Here is a 16,448-nt window from a genome sequence, read left to right on the forward strand (position 1 = left end):
GGGGGAGCTGGAAACAGAGAGAGAGAGAGAGAGAGAGAGAGAGAGAGAGAGAGAGAGAGGCCTATTTTATGCTTTTTAGTGCTATCGTAAGTTAGTTTCTCTTCTCGGTTGTCGGATTGTTCGTGGCTAGTGTGTAGAGATAAGCCTGACTCGCATGTAGTTTTGTGGTTGCTTCTCTGGTGTTTACTACACAGGGAGCTGTAATGTGAGTGGAGATAGCATCACTGCGGCCTCTCTAAGCTGGGTGACTTTTATTTAGTCTTACACTTGATGGTTCTAGCTGGAATAGCCAGTGCATTGTTCTTCCTGGTCACAACAGGAAGTTTTTGGTGTCTCCTGGCTTTGATATTAGATGTTGGGTTTTGATAAAGGTCCTTGAGGAGGTTTCTTTCCTTTCCTACTTTGCCGAACGCCTTGTTTTGTTCTGTTGAGACTGGGCAACCGATTCAGTTAAGTGATCTTTCCGGATGAATTGAGAGGCCAGGTGATTTTTTTCCCCCACAACTTCGCTCTGTTGCTGGAGTATAACACACTGGGCTCTTTGTGTTGTAGTAAATCACCTTTGCCTTCTGACTGGTTGCGCCATTATTTCAGAATGTCATGGGTCTGCTTTGCCCTTGTTTGTTGAGGATTTTTGCACATAGATACCGACCTACATTTCTCTCATGATGGTTTGACTTTGCTGTCAGGGTCTTGCTGGCCTCCTGACCTGAAGTGAGATGTGTTCCTTGGCATTCCATGTTTTGGATGATTTTGAGGGGGAAAAAAGGTTCTATTCGTTCTTCACATTTTGAGTAGAATTGACCACTGAAGCAGTTGAGGCCTTGACTTTTATCCTCTGAGAGCTTTTCAGTGTTGTTAATTCAGTGTCTTTACTTGGCATAAGTATACAAGCAGCTTGGGTTGGGTTTTTTTTTTAAATACTTTCAGCTTAAACATCAATTTGTTTTGTTTTAGTTTTGTGAGTCAGAGTCCCACTCTTAACCCCCGACCCCAGTAAAAATAAGCCACACTGTCTCAAGAGGAATCTCAACATAAGCAAGAGGCTGGAAAGCAAGGCGGGACCAAGGACAGCCATACCAGGCAGGTAAGAGTAACTAGGACATGAGTAGGCAGCTAACAAGTGCAATGCAGGCTAATGAGCATCACCCATGGTGACAAAGAGCAGTGTAATGACTCGAGTGCCACCCACATTAAATGCAAAAATGCAGCCATGATTAATAGCTGTGCATTAGATGTCCAAGCTATTCCACTCAATGTTAAGTTCCACAATGCATGGAGGTCGGCAGCATGCTCGTATCCACCTCTCCTGATGGGTCACATGGAGGGAAGGATCAAAGTTAGTGTGCATCCGGGGCAATTCTGCAGAGCGAGAGGCCTCTGTCTCAGTACAAGACCTTATTTTTTTAATCCTAAAGTAGCCCATAATAGCAGGTAGCTTATCCCACATTCTCTCCAGGTTGTGGTTTGGTGAAGTCGAGTTACCTCTAGCCAGACTTGCTGGTACATGCCTGTAATCCTAGCCCTCAGGGTATGAGGCAGGAGAGTAACGTGAGTCCAGGCCAGACTAGAATACAAACTGAGACCCTATCTTTATTTTTTAATTAAGAAGAAAAAGAAAGGTGTGTGTGTGTGTGTGTGTGTGTGTGTGTGTGTGTGTGTGTGTGCGTGTGTCCCTATATAAAGAAGAAAGAAAAGGGGAAATTATGTAGGGAAGCAGGAGAGGAGAAAGAAGAAGGAAACAAAGAATAGTGGTGGGAACAAGTATATGACCCTATAGGCTCATATATTTGAATGTTTGGTCACCAGCTGATGGAAGAGTTTGGGGAGGATTAGGAGATGTGTATGACCTTGTTAGAAGAAGGGTATCACTCGACTGGTCTTTGAGGTTTCAAAAGCCCACACCATTCCCAGTTCCCTGTCTCTCTGTCTCTGTCTATGTCTCTTTGCCTCTGTCTCTCTGTGTCTGTCTGTTTGTCATTCTGTCTCTCTGTTTGCCCCCACCCCCCGGTACACACACAGATCAGGTAAAAGATCTCAGTTACCGCTGCAGCACCATGCCCACTTCCCTGTGCCATGCTTCCCACAATGCTGGCCACAGACTCTAGCCTTTGCAGCCACGAGCTCCCAGACCAAATGCTTTGTTTTATAAGTTGCCTTGGGCATGCATTCTCTTCACCAGAATAGGACGTTAGCTAAGACGAGCAGGGAAAGAAGGATGAGAAGCAGGGCAGAGAAAGGAGGAAGAGTGGGGAGCAACCACCAAGTTACCAACACATACCACTGCTCCTGACAGAAGACCATGGGCCTGCACATCGGTGTTCATAAGCCTGGATCCAGTGTGGCAACTATTATTTGCACATGTGTTTTATTGCAGAAATTTTATGGTGGGCCACGGTGGGCTGAGTGTGATTTAACTTCATGGCTCAGAAAAAGAATGGAACAGATTTTAGGAGCTCTCCACCAGTGTCTTTCATGGTCCATATCTTGGTCATTGATATCTCATTGATATTGGCATGCTTATTCTCGTACAGGCAGGGCGCACACAATCCTTCCCTATGGGGGACACACAGCCCTCCCCTATGGGGGACATATAGCCCTCTCCTACGGGGGACACACAGGCCTCCCCTATGGGGGACACACAGCCCTCCCCTATGGGGGATACACGGCCCTCCCCTATGGGGAACATACAGTCCTCCCCTATGGGGAACATACAGTCCTCCCCTATGGGGGACACACAGCCCTCCCCTATGGGGAACATACAGCCCTTCCTTATGGGGACACATAGCCCTTCCCTACGGGAGACAAAACAGTGTTCCCCCAATGAGTTACATGCAGAGTTTCTGCTAAGAATGATGACTCACTTTTTTGCTTTATTCTGGTTTGTTTGCTTTTATTGGCACGTTTTCTAAACAAAAATAGAAAGAAGACATGAAGCTGGATGGGTAGGAAGGGGTGGGGTCTAGAAGGAGACAAGGGAAGGGAAGCTATGATCAGGATCTACTTATGAAAAAACCATTTCTTTTCAATTCTTAAAAGAAAAAGAATGATGACCTAGGCTCTAAAGACCTTTGGTGTGCCCCACTCATTGACCAAGAAGAGCCACAAATGACACACAAGATAGAGGGCAATGGTGGGGGGCCCTGGTGCCCCAGATTTGCCTTCTGAAAGTTTCAGCCTTGTTTGTACTGCTCTTCTGAAGTAGCTACCAGGAAGTATGTCTCCCTTAAAAGCTGTTTGGGGAGTTAAACAGTTAGGAGACTTTTGTGATATAGTTGGGAAAGAAACAATTGTCTGGACTCTGTGTTAGGATTCCTGTGTACTCTCCTCCTATTATTCTGTGAGCCAGTAGCCATGTGTATGTCTCTTTCTCACATAACGCTTATGCTGACTTCATTTCTGGTCATCCTTGCTTAGCCACACCCCTTCCCCTCTCCTGACAGCTATTTTGAGACAGCTGGAATAGTAGGTTCACATGTAAATGAACACCCCTAAATCAACCCTAAACCAACCTTTGCTTTGAGGCTGCATCACTCGCATGCAAAAGATGGTGGCAAATATGTTTGTCTGTCATGGATACAGAGGATATTTAATAATGTCATTTCATACAGGCTTAATGTACAAAAATAATAAATATGCCATACTTCTTGTGACCATAGGACCCTCACAAGGTCACAGAGAATAATCTCAACATCTTTATGAGAAGATAGTTGTTATAGAAAACATCTGGTTTCAATGAAATTTAAGAAAAAGAAATAGTAACTGTCCTGTTCTGGTCAGATTTTTTTTTTCCAATTTGATGCAATCCAGAGTCATCTGGGAAGAAAGAAATTCAGTTGAGAAAATATTTCCATCAGATTATTGTTAGGCAAGTCCGTGAGACATTCTATTGATTAATGATTGGTGTGGGAGAGCCCAGCCCACTGTGGGCGGTGTCACTCCTAGGCTGGTAGACCAGGGTTGTGTAAGAAATCAGACTGAGCAAGCCAGCAAGTAAAGTTCTTCTGAAACTTCTGCTTCAGTCCTGATTGTGGTGTTACACAGGGAGGAGGATATTCTGAAGTGGAAGAGGCAGGAGGATCTCAAGTATGAGGCAAATCTAGAAGCAGGAACAGAGGAGTTCCAAGTGATCCTTGGTTGTGAGCCTAGCCTTTAACAGCTGAGCCATCTCTCCAGCCCACAAGTGATCCTTTATGTCATTGCAAGTGAAGCCACCAGCCATCCCCACTCCCAGTTACAGTGATGGACTGGGTTAAGAAACTCATGGCAATATTCCCACTTGATGGAATTTCTAGAATTCATGAGAGAGAGAAAGAGAGAGAGAGAGGGATGGGGGCAGTGGCAAGCATCTGTAATCCTGAGGAGAGATGGAGGTTTGGGGGTAAGGCAGGATAGAGATATTGTCCAGAAGATCGTGGGCTAGCTGACAGCATGTGGCGTGGTACAAATAAGAGCCTGCCTCTCTCAACATGGTGGAAGGAGTTATCCCCGGACCTCCGTGCATGTAGTTGCATATGTATGTGTGCCCTGTGTGTATATGTGCATGTGAGCATGTATGGACACACATTTTTCAAGTTTTAAATATTTTCTAAAAAAAATATTTATTTATGTATTTAATGTACGCAAGTACACTGTCACTCTCTTCAGACACACCAGAAGAGGGCATCGGATCCCATTATAGATGGTTGTGAGCCACCATGTGGTTGCTGGGAACTAAACTGAGGACTTCTGGAAAAACAGCCTGTGTTTTTAACCTCTTAGCCTTCTCTCCAGCCCCAAAGTTTTAAATTAAAGGAACATTCCTCAGATGTTTTTAAGGTTTTTGAAGTAACCACACCCAACTATGATGCCTTCTTATAGAGTTCTGGAGTCTGCTCTCTTACTTGGCTTCCTGCCCTCACCCAATGATCTTGTAATTTTAGCTACCTTGGTTGTGCCAGACCAGTGTATTTGAAGGTAAGAGCCTTAATGGAAACCTTGTCTCAGGCCTGGGCCTTTGTTGGGCATGTTGGGTGGCTGCTGAGAAAGGCTCTAAGCAACTGAGTCTGAATTCCTAGCGTGTGGGTTAAAGTGCACCTATGTTTCCAGACACTGCCTGTCTTTACTGTAATGATCTGCTACAGGGCAGGAAGAGCTAACATGGGAAAGACTAGAGCAGCTGCAAGCTGGGTCTTGAGAGACAGAGCTGGGAAAGGTTCCCCCACAGAGCAGCTGCAGCTATGAAAGCTACAAGCAGAGGCTGTAGCAAATGCTGGAGCCCAAGATTCCAAGCTACGAAGACATCACACCTCCTCAGATCACTAGACATGTACAACACACTGGTGTCAGCATCATCGAAGGAGGTAATGGGATTCAAAGACATCCCCTGGTGCCCCATAGGAAGAAATCTGAAAGGTCCATTCTCGAGGCTTAGAACAGAAAACCAAGAGTCTGTATTCTAAAAATAGCATAGGTTGAATTAAAAACATATAATACCAGCTTATAATGCACTGATTATGTTTAGTGTGTGTGTGTGAATGTGTGTATATGTGTGTGTGAGAGTGTGTGTTTGTGTGTGTGTGTGTATGTGTTAACAGCAAGGTCTTGTTTATTAGTCCAGGCTAGTCTCAAACTCCTTGTGTAGCTGAGGAGAATGACTTTGAACTCTTCCCAGGCACTTTGAAGGAGTCCTGCCCCCAAGACTTACCGCCTTCTTCCTCCTTGCCAGATAAAGGCAACAGCATCCCTCAGGCATCCACACACTGAAACCTCAGTGTTCCTCTTCAGCCCTCTCTGTGTGGCTGACTCTATGGCACATCTTTTCCCATCATGCCCCAGAACTTCCCAAGAACCTGGGACAGGGGCTGGAGAGATGGCTCAGTGGTTAAGAGCACTGACTGCTCTTCCAGAGGTCATGACACATTACTAGGGGGCGCCTGAGCACAGAGACTCACATACATTAAATAAATAAATGTTTTTTAAAAAAAGAACCTGGGACAGGGGCTGGAGAGATGGCTCAGTGGTTAAGAGCACTGACTGCTCTTCCAGAGGTCATGACACATTACTAGGGGGCGCCTGAGCACTGAGACTCACATACATTAAATAAATAAATGTTTTTTAAAAAAAGAACCTGGGACAGATAGAATATCGCTTCTGTAAGACCTCTGTAAGCAGAGGTCTTAGCTTAAATGTAGGTTGGCCACCCAGTAGGATTTTTCTAAACAATGATGCAGATCCGTATGCACTGACACCAAATGCAGTTACATTGAAACTGAAATGAAGACCTGGCAATAAGTTGCAGAGCACAAATCCATTTTATCAAAGAACCCAAAAATGTACACCTAGACACATCTCCCAAAACGCCCATCTGTTCACCCAGGACGGTGGGATCGTGAAGGATGAATTTTTCACTATAGGGAACAAATATTTCTTGGACAATAAATATTAGAATAATCTGAAAACCTGACAGGAATTAGTGAAACATGCTTATCCTGACAGCATTTGGGCAGTGGAGGCAGAAGAAGCAGGGGTTCAAGGCTGCCTTCCACTGCACTGAGATCTGGAGGCCAGCCAAGGTAAATAAGATCTGTCACACACCACAGCCACCACCACTAAACATATGCCCACTTCTCAGGGAGTACAGATGATGAACTCATGGCTTCTCTGTTGCCTTTTGATTCACTTTAACCCACCAACTTTCAGAAGAACTTCCCACCAGTGGTTGAGCAGAGAGGGCTTCATATGGATCCTACAATAACCCTCCACGTGGGCTGGGACAGCCCATGGAGACATTCATGGCCTGTCAGTGAGATAGGGATACCATCCAGATGCCAGGGTCATTCAACTCTCAGGAGGAAAAAGAGCCACAGTTGAAGAACTAAGACAAGAACGGGGGTGGGGGTGGGGCAGGAAAGTCCTTAGTGGACTGTCCCCAACACTGGAGCTCAGTCCAGCCCAGCCTGGCTGCAGCAATGACTGGTATCAACCACAGTTGCCTCTCAAAAGTGAGGTCCTGGCAGCTAAGGACCTTCTGTCAGGCTTCCTGTCACAGTTGGAGCCATTTTGAATATCATGATGTTCTCACGGGCTGTGGTGGGGGCTAAAGACCCCAATCACCAGGACCTAGTGTCACTTGTCCCATTTCTGAGCCAGTCAGGGAGGCATCCTTTCATAACTAACGTGTTTATTTTGTTTGTTTGTTTCATTTCTGCTGCTTTCTGGCTTGCGGATGTAGGACGCCAAGAGGTAGAAGTGTAAGGAGGAAGGGTAGATCCTAAGTGGGTTGTGTGTCAGGAAGACAGTGCGGGGCGCACACACACACACACACACACACACACACACACACACACACACACACGCATTACTAGGGGGCGCCTGAGCACAGAGACCGGGCTACCTTTAAACAAAGTTAGCATGTATTCTCAGGGCAGTCAAGCACTGGACTGATCCTGTAGGGTTGGTCAGGGGTTGGATATGACCCAGACTCTTCTTAGGGGAATGTTATTTGTTACCCGGTCGCCACCTGCCGCTACGCGACACTCTACATAGCTAGCCCCGGGGACGTGGAATGTGGGACGGCTGCTGAAGAGCCCTGGGAAGGAAAAGCAGAGCCAGAGTCAGAAGAATCTTCAACCCTCCACACTCCTTGTGGTTTCTTCCTGTCTGCTAGGTTTGTTCTCCGTAAACCAAGACGCATGCGGTGGGAACCTGGCGCCTGAAGGCTCTGATTCTCCCTCAGCGGAAGCTACAAGGAGGTCTAGGAAAAGCGAGGGAGGAAGGAACTTGATCACCCGAAGCGCAGGTGCGCCCGGCACAGAGCTGACTCAGCGCGGGTTGAGAGGGCGAGGACCGGAGGAAAGAATCGCTCACCTGCGGGGACAGCGAATGCTCACCCACGCTCTCGCTTCCCCTCGGGTACCACGGCTCAAACATCCCAGCCTGACTTTCCCTTTGTTGGCTCGGATTCGGTCCCCTGCGACATCCCAGCACTCCCCCAAAGAAACCATGGCCAGGAAAGGGCAGCGGGATGGAATCTTGCGTGCTAGGTGACCTGGACCTCCCTGGGAGGTCAACTGCAGAGGAGTGCGCTCTCCATCCTCAGAACATCACCCTCTCCTTTCAGACTGTGTGGACAAGAGCACCGGAGGTGTCACCTCAATTCGGAGAAGTTTTGTGAGCTACCTCCACTTGACCCTCCATGCCCCTCCCTCATCCACATTCCCTCCTCCTCTGCCTTCCAGACCGGAACCCTAAGGTTCAAGAAGTCCAAAGCCCGGAGAAGTGCACAGTGTAAATATATTGGCTTTATTTGTGTCCATTCGGACGCCTCACAGACAACATCCAGGTAAAAAGACCATTAAATAAAACGCCTTCAGCGATTGCAATGCAAAAATAAATATCAATCCTCGGCTGCAGCGGCAGCCGCGCAGCGCCCCAAGTCCCCTCGGTCAGCTCAACAATTATAAAAGTGTTCAGTGAGAGTGTCGGCGTGAGTGTGAACCGGTATGCGCTGGGGGTGGGGTATGCACAGTGGAGCGGTGTGCAGAATCGGAGTTGCGAGCCAAAGGCCTTTGCAGCGGCGACCCCGGGCGAGCCGACTCAGCGCGGGCCGCCTCCCGCGCACGCTCACCGCAGAGTTCGTACTGGGAAAGAGTTAAAAAATAAACATTTACAAGGGCAAAGAAAGCGGCTTCCCCTCCCTGGCGTCCCCGGACGCGCTCCGGGGTCCCGGCTGATCCGCAGCCGGGCTACAGTCCCAGAGAGTGAGGGGAGCTGATCCCGGGTAGTCGTGGCCGCCTGGGGCGCGGGTCCCCTCCGGATGCTTCCGCTGTTGCTCGGCGCTTGGCGGCGGAGCAAGTCCCCAAGTAGGCTACCGCCTCACAGCGCCGAGTCGGAGTCGCTGGAGTCCAGGCTGTTCCTCAGTTTGCAGCTACCGAGCGGCTCCCTCTGCAGCGACAGGCTCTGCGTGCTGCGGCGCAGGCATTCCAAGCTCTGCAGGAACGACTTCTTGGCCTTTTCCTCCTCCATCGGGGACACCCCCTCCTCCTCCACCTCCTGGATCTCATCGAAGGTCACCGGCTGCGTCTTGAAGCGGGACTGGCGCGGTCGCCGCAGCCGGCCCTTGCCCTTGGGCAGCTTGGCGGGCCGCACCGGCTGCGGGAACTCATCGGCCAGGCACACGAAGTGTGGCATCACCGCTTGGTAGCTAGAAGAGATGCCCATGAGCTCGCCGGGCTTGGCGGCCGCCATGGCGCCGTCGGCGGCTGCGGGGCCGGGGGGCGGCTGGGCGCCCGGGCTCTCCGGGGGCGGCCGCGGCTCCGGGGTCCCCCGGGAGGCGACAGCCTGGGGCTCTCCGGGCGGGGGATCCAAATCTGCTGCGGGGTGGCGGCGGGCCTCGCTGGCCCGAGCCGGCACTGCTGGAGAGGGATAGCGGGCGGGCGGGCCCGTCGGGGGACGCGGGGCTAAGCTGCGCTGCTCGGTGGTGCTCAGAGAGGCTCCCTGCCGCCGCTGTCTCTGTCGCCGTGTGCCCCGCGGCAGCCCGCCTAGCCGCTTATATAGCCCGCCTCTGCCCACACGGCTGCAAGCTCGGATGACAGCGAATGCCATTTAAAGCGTGCGCGCCCCGCGCCCTTCCGCCTGACGTCGCCCTCCCCGCCACTCTGGGAAAGTAACGGCCCCTTCCCCGGCACCGCCCGCCAGCCACGCTCCGGAAGGCGAGCCCCGCCCGCCACGGTCTATCCAGCAAGAGCACCCGCTGCTCCCGGACCCACAGAACCGAGCCGCCACTGTTGTTGGTTCTAGGATAACCCCAGGTCCAACTCTGCATAGACCCAAGCGGCCACGAGGTTTCAGATCGCTTCCCCTGGCTCCCAGCTGCAATCATTCCAGAGGCACAGGCTCTTATGCCCTGGTACCTCTTCAGGCGCGCTGGCCACAGGACAGCTGCTGGCTCTCCTGCCAGTCTCCGCAGCCAGGGCGCCCAGCTCCCGATGGCTGAGCTCCGAGAAATGGGCGGGCTTCTGAAAGCCTGCCACCCCTTCCCCAGACGCCGTCCACTACACACACACACACACACACACACACACACACACACACACACACACACACACTCCTTTACGCACGAATACAAACACAGCCCATTATTCCATTCCAGTTCTTTCATTCTCTACATGCTTCTCTCCACACTCTTCCCCACCCCATGTCCCTCCAGCACCCCCATTCATGAACCGCAGAGTGGCACTTAAACAGGGCACTGACAACAATAATAATAGCTCCCATCTGGAGCACTTTATCCGAGCCTGCTAGCGAGCTCCCTGTACATACATTATCTTGTTCATCCTCTTAACAGCCGGGTGGGATAATTAGTATTCCTTCAATTTCACACGAGAAAGGGAGGCTCGGAAGGGCTAATTAACTAGTCCACTAGAAACTGAAGGAAAAGGGTAGGGTGGACTCCGAAGGCTAATGCTAAGGGTAGCATTCCCAAGCCAAACCCCACCGGTGAGTAACCCAAGACTGGAGAAAGGGTTCACAGGGTAGCCCCTGCACTTGCCCCAGGGGCCCAGAAGGTAACTGTGTGAGTTTTGCTTTGGCCAGGAGGAAACTCATGGTCTCTGGTAATGGAGGGTCTCTGAGGTTTGGCCTCCAGATATATCCACCTACCAGAAGCCTAATAAGACGGTGTGCAAGGGCTCAGGGAGTCAATGAAAGAGTCCTTGAATCCAGAGTGGTGATATACACCTGTAATCCCAGCCCTTGGGAGATGGAGGCCAGAGGATCGGGAGTTCAAAGCCAGCCCTGGCTGTAGAGAGAACGCCAAGCTAGCCTGGGCTACATGAGAGCTTGTCGAGACAGGGAGAGAGGCAAAGGAGGAGCCCACAGACTCCCTCGTAAAAGTTGCATTCTGGTGGGAGGGCAGCATGAAAACATCAACCAGAACTGGTGGTGTCTTGTTGGAAATGCAGAGGGAGGTATATAGAGCCAGTTACCAGGAGAGACGTCCCAGAGTGGGTGGCACCGCCAAGCACTCGAGGCAAGTTCTGGTTATGCATTGACTCATTCAGTGCAAGTGTGCGCTATGCTATCTTCTCAGCAACCTTGGGTAGCCAGAGTCACTATCACGGCTGTGCACTGCTGTGCACGGCTGTGCTGGGGGGACAGAGGCACGGGGGGGGGGGGCTAAGCAACTTGTCGTACAGTTAGTCAGCAGAGCTGAGGTCCAGGCATCCTGGACCCCAAGTGCTCACTCTTACCTACTACACTGAGGTGAAGAATTAAACAGCTGATGGGGGAGTGATGAAGGAATGGAACACATGGGTGCCAAGGAAGGAAGAAAGTGTTTGGACATCAGGACCCCTGGTACAGGTCACTAGGGCAACAATAAGATTGGTGAGTGCGGCAACCCCGGGGCAGCCTGTGTGACTGAACAGGGGAGAAAGACAAGCAGCGACAGTTTCTTAAGGTCTTGAGAGCATGTCATAGAAACAGAATTTAACCACGAGGGCACCACCACGAAATGGTATTGAAACAGTTCCTCCAATTGATGTTTTCCTTTTCTTTTGTTTCCAATTGATGTTTTTCAAAGCTCACTCTGAATATTGTGAGGAGACAAGCCTGAGAAAGAACAGGGTACCCACTTAGATGTGACCTTAGGTCACATGACCTCACTCAGTCCACTAAAGCCTTGCATTAGGACTGAGGCCACAGAGATGCAGGGAAATGGTTTGATTTGTGGTTTGTCTGAAGGTATGGTGTGGGATGGGTCACAGGGACCAAGGCTAACCTCTATGCATTTGGCTCCGGTAAGTATTCAAGGGTACTGTTTAACTATGGGGGTAAAGTCTGCCAGCAGCCCATCGAAACTCATTTCCTGCCTGTGTGAGGTCCAAGATGTTCACAACAGAATTATACCCGGTGAAAGAACGATGTGAATCTGCATCTTAAAACTTCAGGCGCTGTTCTCTGCACTGCATTGCTTGGATATCAGTATGGCTACCCCGAAGGAAAAGCTATGTCCCTGATGATATCACGGCACTCGGGGAGTCACACTGCATGCCTACTGAGCCTATGTGATTCTACAAAAATGGTCGAGAAGAGCCAAAGAAATTTTTTTTTTTTGCACGTGTCGCCTGCTTGGTGCTGCATTTAGCAAGATATTACAAGAAAGCGACTGGCTGGCTTGCGAGAAGAGGCAGGCAGAAATAGAGTCCAGAAAAATTGATGTCCTTTGTGTTGCAAAAGACACTTAGACATCCAAAGGGCAGATGATGAGACCAGGGACCAGAGCCTCTTAAAGCCTGTCTGTGGTGCCAAAGATTAAGTCTTCAAAATCACTGCTGGGGCCAAATTGTACGTTAGAGGTGTCATCCAAATCTATCATTTTGGATGTCCATGGTGGTGACTCTCATTGGAAAACAGTGAAAAGGGGATGGGTTGGCCATAAAGACAGTAACTGTCAGGAAAGCAGTTAACAGCCACGTGGAACTGTCTAGAACCAGATAAACCTGAAGCCAGCTAAGGTCCTGGGGGAGTCTGTATCACCAACAAACAAAGTTGCAAGGCTGATCTCTGGGAGCCCAAGACAGACAGTTCTGAATGGGAGGGTGAATTGGCAACCAACTGCCAGTTCAACCAGGGGTCAGGGATAAAGAGGGCAACAGGGTCATCCACACAGGGCTTCCTCCCATGGTTTCTGAGAGTAGGCTTGGGCAGAGCCCTCTAGCTAATCTACACAGCCAAGTCACATTCCTCAATGTCTCCCCTCCCCCTAGCAAGGGGGTCACTTAGCAACAGCATGTCACTTCCACCTCACCTGCCCAAGGGGAAATGACTTCTGTGACTTTTCTCTCCCTCTGGTGGGACCAGCAAGGAAGCAATCATGGGAACATTATGTTAACGACAGTAGTACCACCATTAATCTGGGTTCCTCAAAGGCTAAATGGAGCTGAGCTGTCTACCGGCTTGAACTTTCCTCAGTGCTATGAGAAAACAACTATATTAAAGCTATTCTAATTTGGAGTCTTTATATTGACACAACATTGTCCTGGGAGACTCATGAAATGTCCAAGTGGAGATGTTCAGAAAGAGTGGGGCTTAGGGGAGGCCTGCAGGGTTGAAGTGAAGATTTTGGGATTCATCCTGACCATCAACAGTGGAGGCCTGGGAAAAGACTCACTCTTCAGACAGAGGGCTGGGACAGGCCTATACTAGGAGGAAGGCTGGGGACAGTTAGTCAACTGCTTGCTGTTCAAGCATGAAGCTCCGAATTAGATCCACAGAACTCATGAGAAAAAGCGGGATATGGTGACATACGCTTGTAATCTCAGTACTTGGGAGGTGGAGTGAGGTAAACCCTGGTCACTGGCCAGTCAGTTATAGGTGAATGCCACGTCAATGAGAGACCCTGTCTAAAAGAAATAAAATAAAACATGGTGGACAGCTCCTGAGTAACAGTCTAGGTTACTGAACGAGCTATAGGCCAATGAGAGAGACCAAGAGAAAACGTCAGAATCTAAGAGAAGGCTTCTCACGGGATGATAGTCTAGAGGCCCATCCCAGCCTGGCTCTACCAGAAGCCACGGTATAGCCTTAGATAAGCCACCTGTTGATCAGCACAGCTCCAGTTGCCTCCTCCACAATGTGAAGCCTTTCCTGATCACCTTCCTCAAGGTAGCCCCTCAGTCCCCCTTTTACTTTGCAATGTATCCATCTCCTTGTTAGGACTCTGCATACTTGCTGTGCGTGTTGTTTCTCATTCTCCCTGGACTTTAGCACTAGTCACTGCCTTTCTCCAGCACCCGGGAGGAGCTGGCACACAATAGGGCACACAAGCCCTTTTGGAATGGACAACCACTAAGCTCACCATTTTCTGGGGGCTCCCAGCAGTCCATGCTGTCTCTGCCAAGTCTTCCTTTCTAACAGGAAGCTCTCCTGGTTCCAACTTCCCAGCCGGTGGTGGGGGGGGGGGCAGCTGCCCTGGACAGTCCCTCTCCACTCTCAATGGGGATTTCCTGATCCTGGTGTAGGGCAGCAAGAATAGGAAGTTCGTGCTTCACAGTAAGCAGCCCAAATTAGCCACGAGGTCATCCTCCTTGCCTGGGGAATAACAGAGAGGGTAGAGAGATGGAATTTGCCCTCAAAACCTGAGGGCTGTTGTGTGATCAGTGGCAGTTTTTAACCTAGCATGCTTGAGTTATGGGGCATCTTCATTCCAGCACCGCCCTAACCAGATGGCAAGAGTAAAGAAACTGCCAATCTGAGCACCCACACTGCCTGGTCACATGCCCTGCCCTGCCCTCTTCCATCTCCAACTCAGAGTGGCTCAAGAACCAGCCCCATCAAAGGTGTCCTTTTTGCACCTCCACTCCACCCCTAAGAGCTAGCCAAGGGTTACTGTCAGGTTTAGAGGAGACACAACTATATTCTAGACCCTGCTATGCCATGGGTGGGTCACTCTGATTCTTGAATTCGCACCTGGGAAGCCTATGTAAAGTCTTGGGGTCGATGGTCTAAGTGAGCAGTGCCTCAGAGATCTAAACATGGGCTAGCATGAAGTCGAAGCCCTCTTTGTCCTTATGATCTCATGCCTGAGTCTTCCCAGCTCCTCTTCCTCCTCAGTAGAGCATAATGTCAGGGATCAGGGAAAAACCCCGACTCCACAGGACATCTAGGGGCTCAGTGTCTATCTCCCTGCCTGACTCACAGCCTCAAAGAAGTCATATTAAGCCACAGGGAACTGAAGTCGGATTTCTAGGTGAAAGTCCTGATGTTGGACTGCATATTGGGTGCTATTGCCAAGAGGAAGGCCCAGGATGCCTCTGGGGACATTAACCCAGTATTTGATATATTCCCATCTACCCGTCTTCAACAGGTAAAAGGACAAGTGCCTTCTGTTTGTTCAGGTATTTCTCTCCACCTGGCCTACCTTGGACGTAGGCCTCTGTGCCAAGCTTTTTACATGGATGCTGGAGGTCAACCTCAGGTTCTTATCTTGTGGGGTGAGCACTTCACTGACTTAGTTCTCTCCAGCCGGTTTTGGTTTTTTGATTCAGGATCTCATGCAACCTAGACTGGCTCAGAGCCTGCTGGAGTCAAGGATGACTTTGAACTCCCAATCTTCCAGCCCCTGTTTCCCAAGTGCTAGGATTATAGGTAAAGCCTTCTGTTTGTCATGAACAGGGTGGGGCAGACAAATCTGGGGATGGGTCTCCATACTGGAGCTGCTCAGGACTGGATTCCTGCTGGCCACTGGGCTGAATTTGTGGAGGTTGGGCGCTCTGGCAGGGGGCATTATCCAATTTTATACACGGCCTTGCTTGCATGCCCTGGGTTGGGGGATTAACATTAAAGATGTACGATAGTCATCTTCTCGTCAGGACTGTAGCCATGAGTGCACAGAGGGCCACAGCAATGTGCTCAGTTGAGCATTTGCCATGTGCAGACTCTGGGCCCATTGTACTCTGTGCATCATCTCACTAAAACATCCCCTGGACTCCTCTGCAGGCTCCTAACTCCATACCTGCTTTACGAATGTGGCCATGGAAGCTTGGTGTTTTGCCATGACCACCCAAGCCCTGAGGCAGGAACCCAAAGCCAGGTCTGCTTGACTCAGGAGCAGGCTCACGGTTTGCTCCAGCCCACTGTATTCTGCAATCTCCCTTCTGACAGAACCAGAACCAGAACCAGACCAGATGTCAGATGCGTCTGGATGTCTAAACCCATTCAGTCGCTCACAACCTGTGTCTTGAACCTGTCGAACTTCTCAGTAGCCCCAAGCTGCAGCGACACCTATGAGGCCAAGAGTCTACTCCTAGATTCTCTGAACCCTTCTGAGTCTGTACTCTTTTGGGGGAGGATGCAGGGTTAAAGAGATCCATTTTCAAGAAGCAAGTGCTTTCTCTCAGGCCAGGCTGTGGCTGAGGGAGAAGGCCCAGTCCACCCAGAGTAGATGGGGTAAGAAAATGGCAGCACACAGGAAAGGTTGCTGGCACCACCCCCTCCACTGTCCCTGCCCACACTTTGGCTTTTGGGCGGAGCCAGGCTTTTAAAAAGCTGCCATCAATTCTCCTATGCCCATAGCTCTGCTTTCAAGGAGGCCCTAGCATGCTGCTCCAGGGTGGTTGACAGCAGGATGTGAGGGTATCTTAGGAGCCAAGACCAGGCCCTGAAGGACACATCATAGCAGGAAGAAGGACAGGACGATAATTCAGGGTCCTCCTCAGGACTGGCACATACCTACAATGATCCAAAGCTATGAGAAGCTGCTAGAGCCTCCCACTTACCCTAACGTTTTCCCAGAGTGGTTCTCTGCGATCTAGGTACTCAATGAGAGGTAGTATTTCAGATGGCCTATCTAAGTCAGTCTGAATTTTGGGTATTTCTAGCCACTTGAGGGGTGTGTGTGTGTGTCTGTGTGTGTGTGTGTGTGTGTGTGTGTGTGTGTCCGCATGTGTGCACATGAGTCTACATTT

General features: G+C 50.1%; 1 protein-coding gene across 1 annotated transcript; it reads right to left on the minus strand.

Annotated features, from left to right (window-relative positions):
- Window positions 1-8,260: 8,260 nt before the first annotated feature.
- On the minus strand, window positions 8,261-9,504 carry C3h11orf96 (similar to human chromosome 11 open reading frame 96). The gene has a single exon (NM_001110055.3). It carries the CDS (start codon window positions 9,226-9,228, stop codon window positions 8,857-8,859), a length of 372 nt encoding a protein of 123 aa, NP_001103525.2. The 5' UTR covers window positions 9,229-9,504; the 3' UTR covers window positions 8,261-8,856.
- Window positions 9,505-16,448: the final 6,944 nt, after the last annotated feature.

The sequence above is a fragment of the Rattus norvegicus genome, chromosome 3, assembly GCF_036323735.1.
Source record: "Rattus norvegicus strain BN/NHsdMcwi chromosome 3, GRCr8, whole genome shotgun sequence".
NCBI classification, from domain to species: Eukaryota; Metazoa; Chordata; class Mammalia; order Rodentia; family Muridae; genus Rattus; species Rattus norvegicus.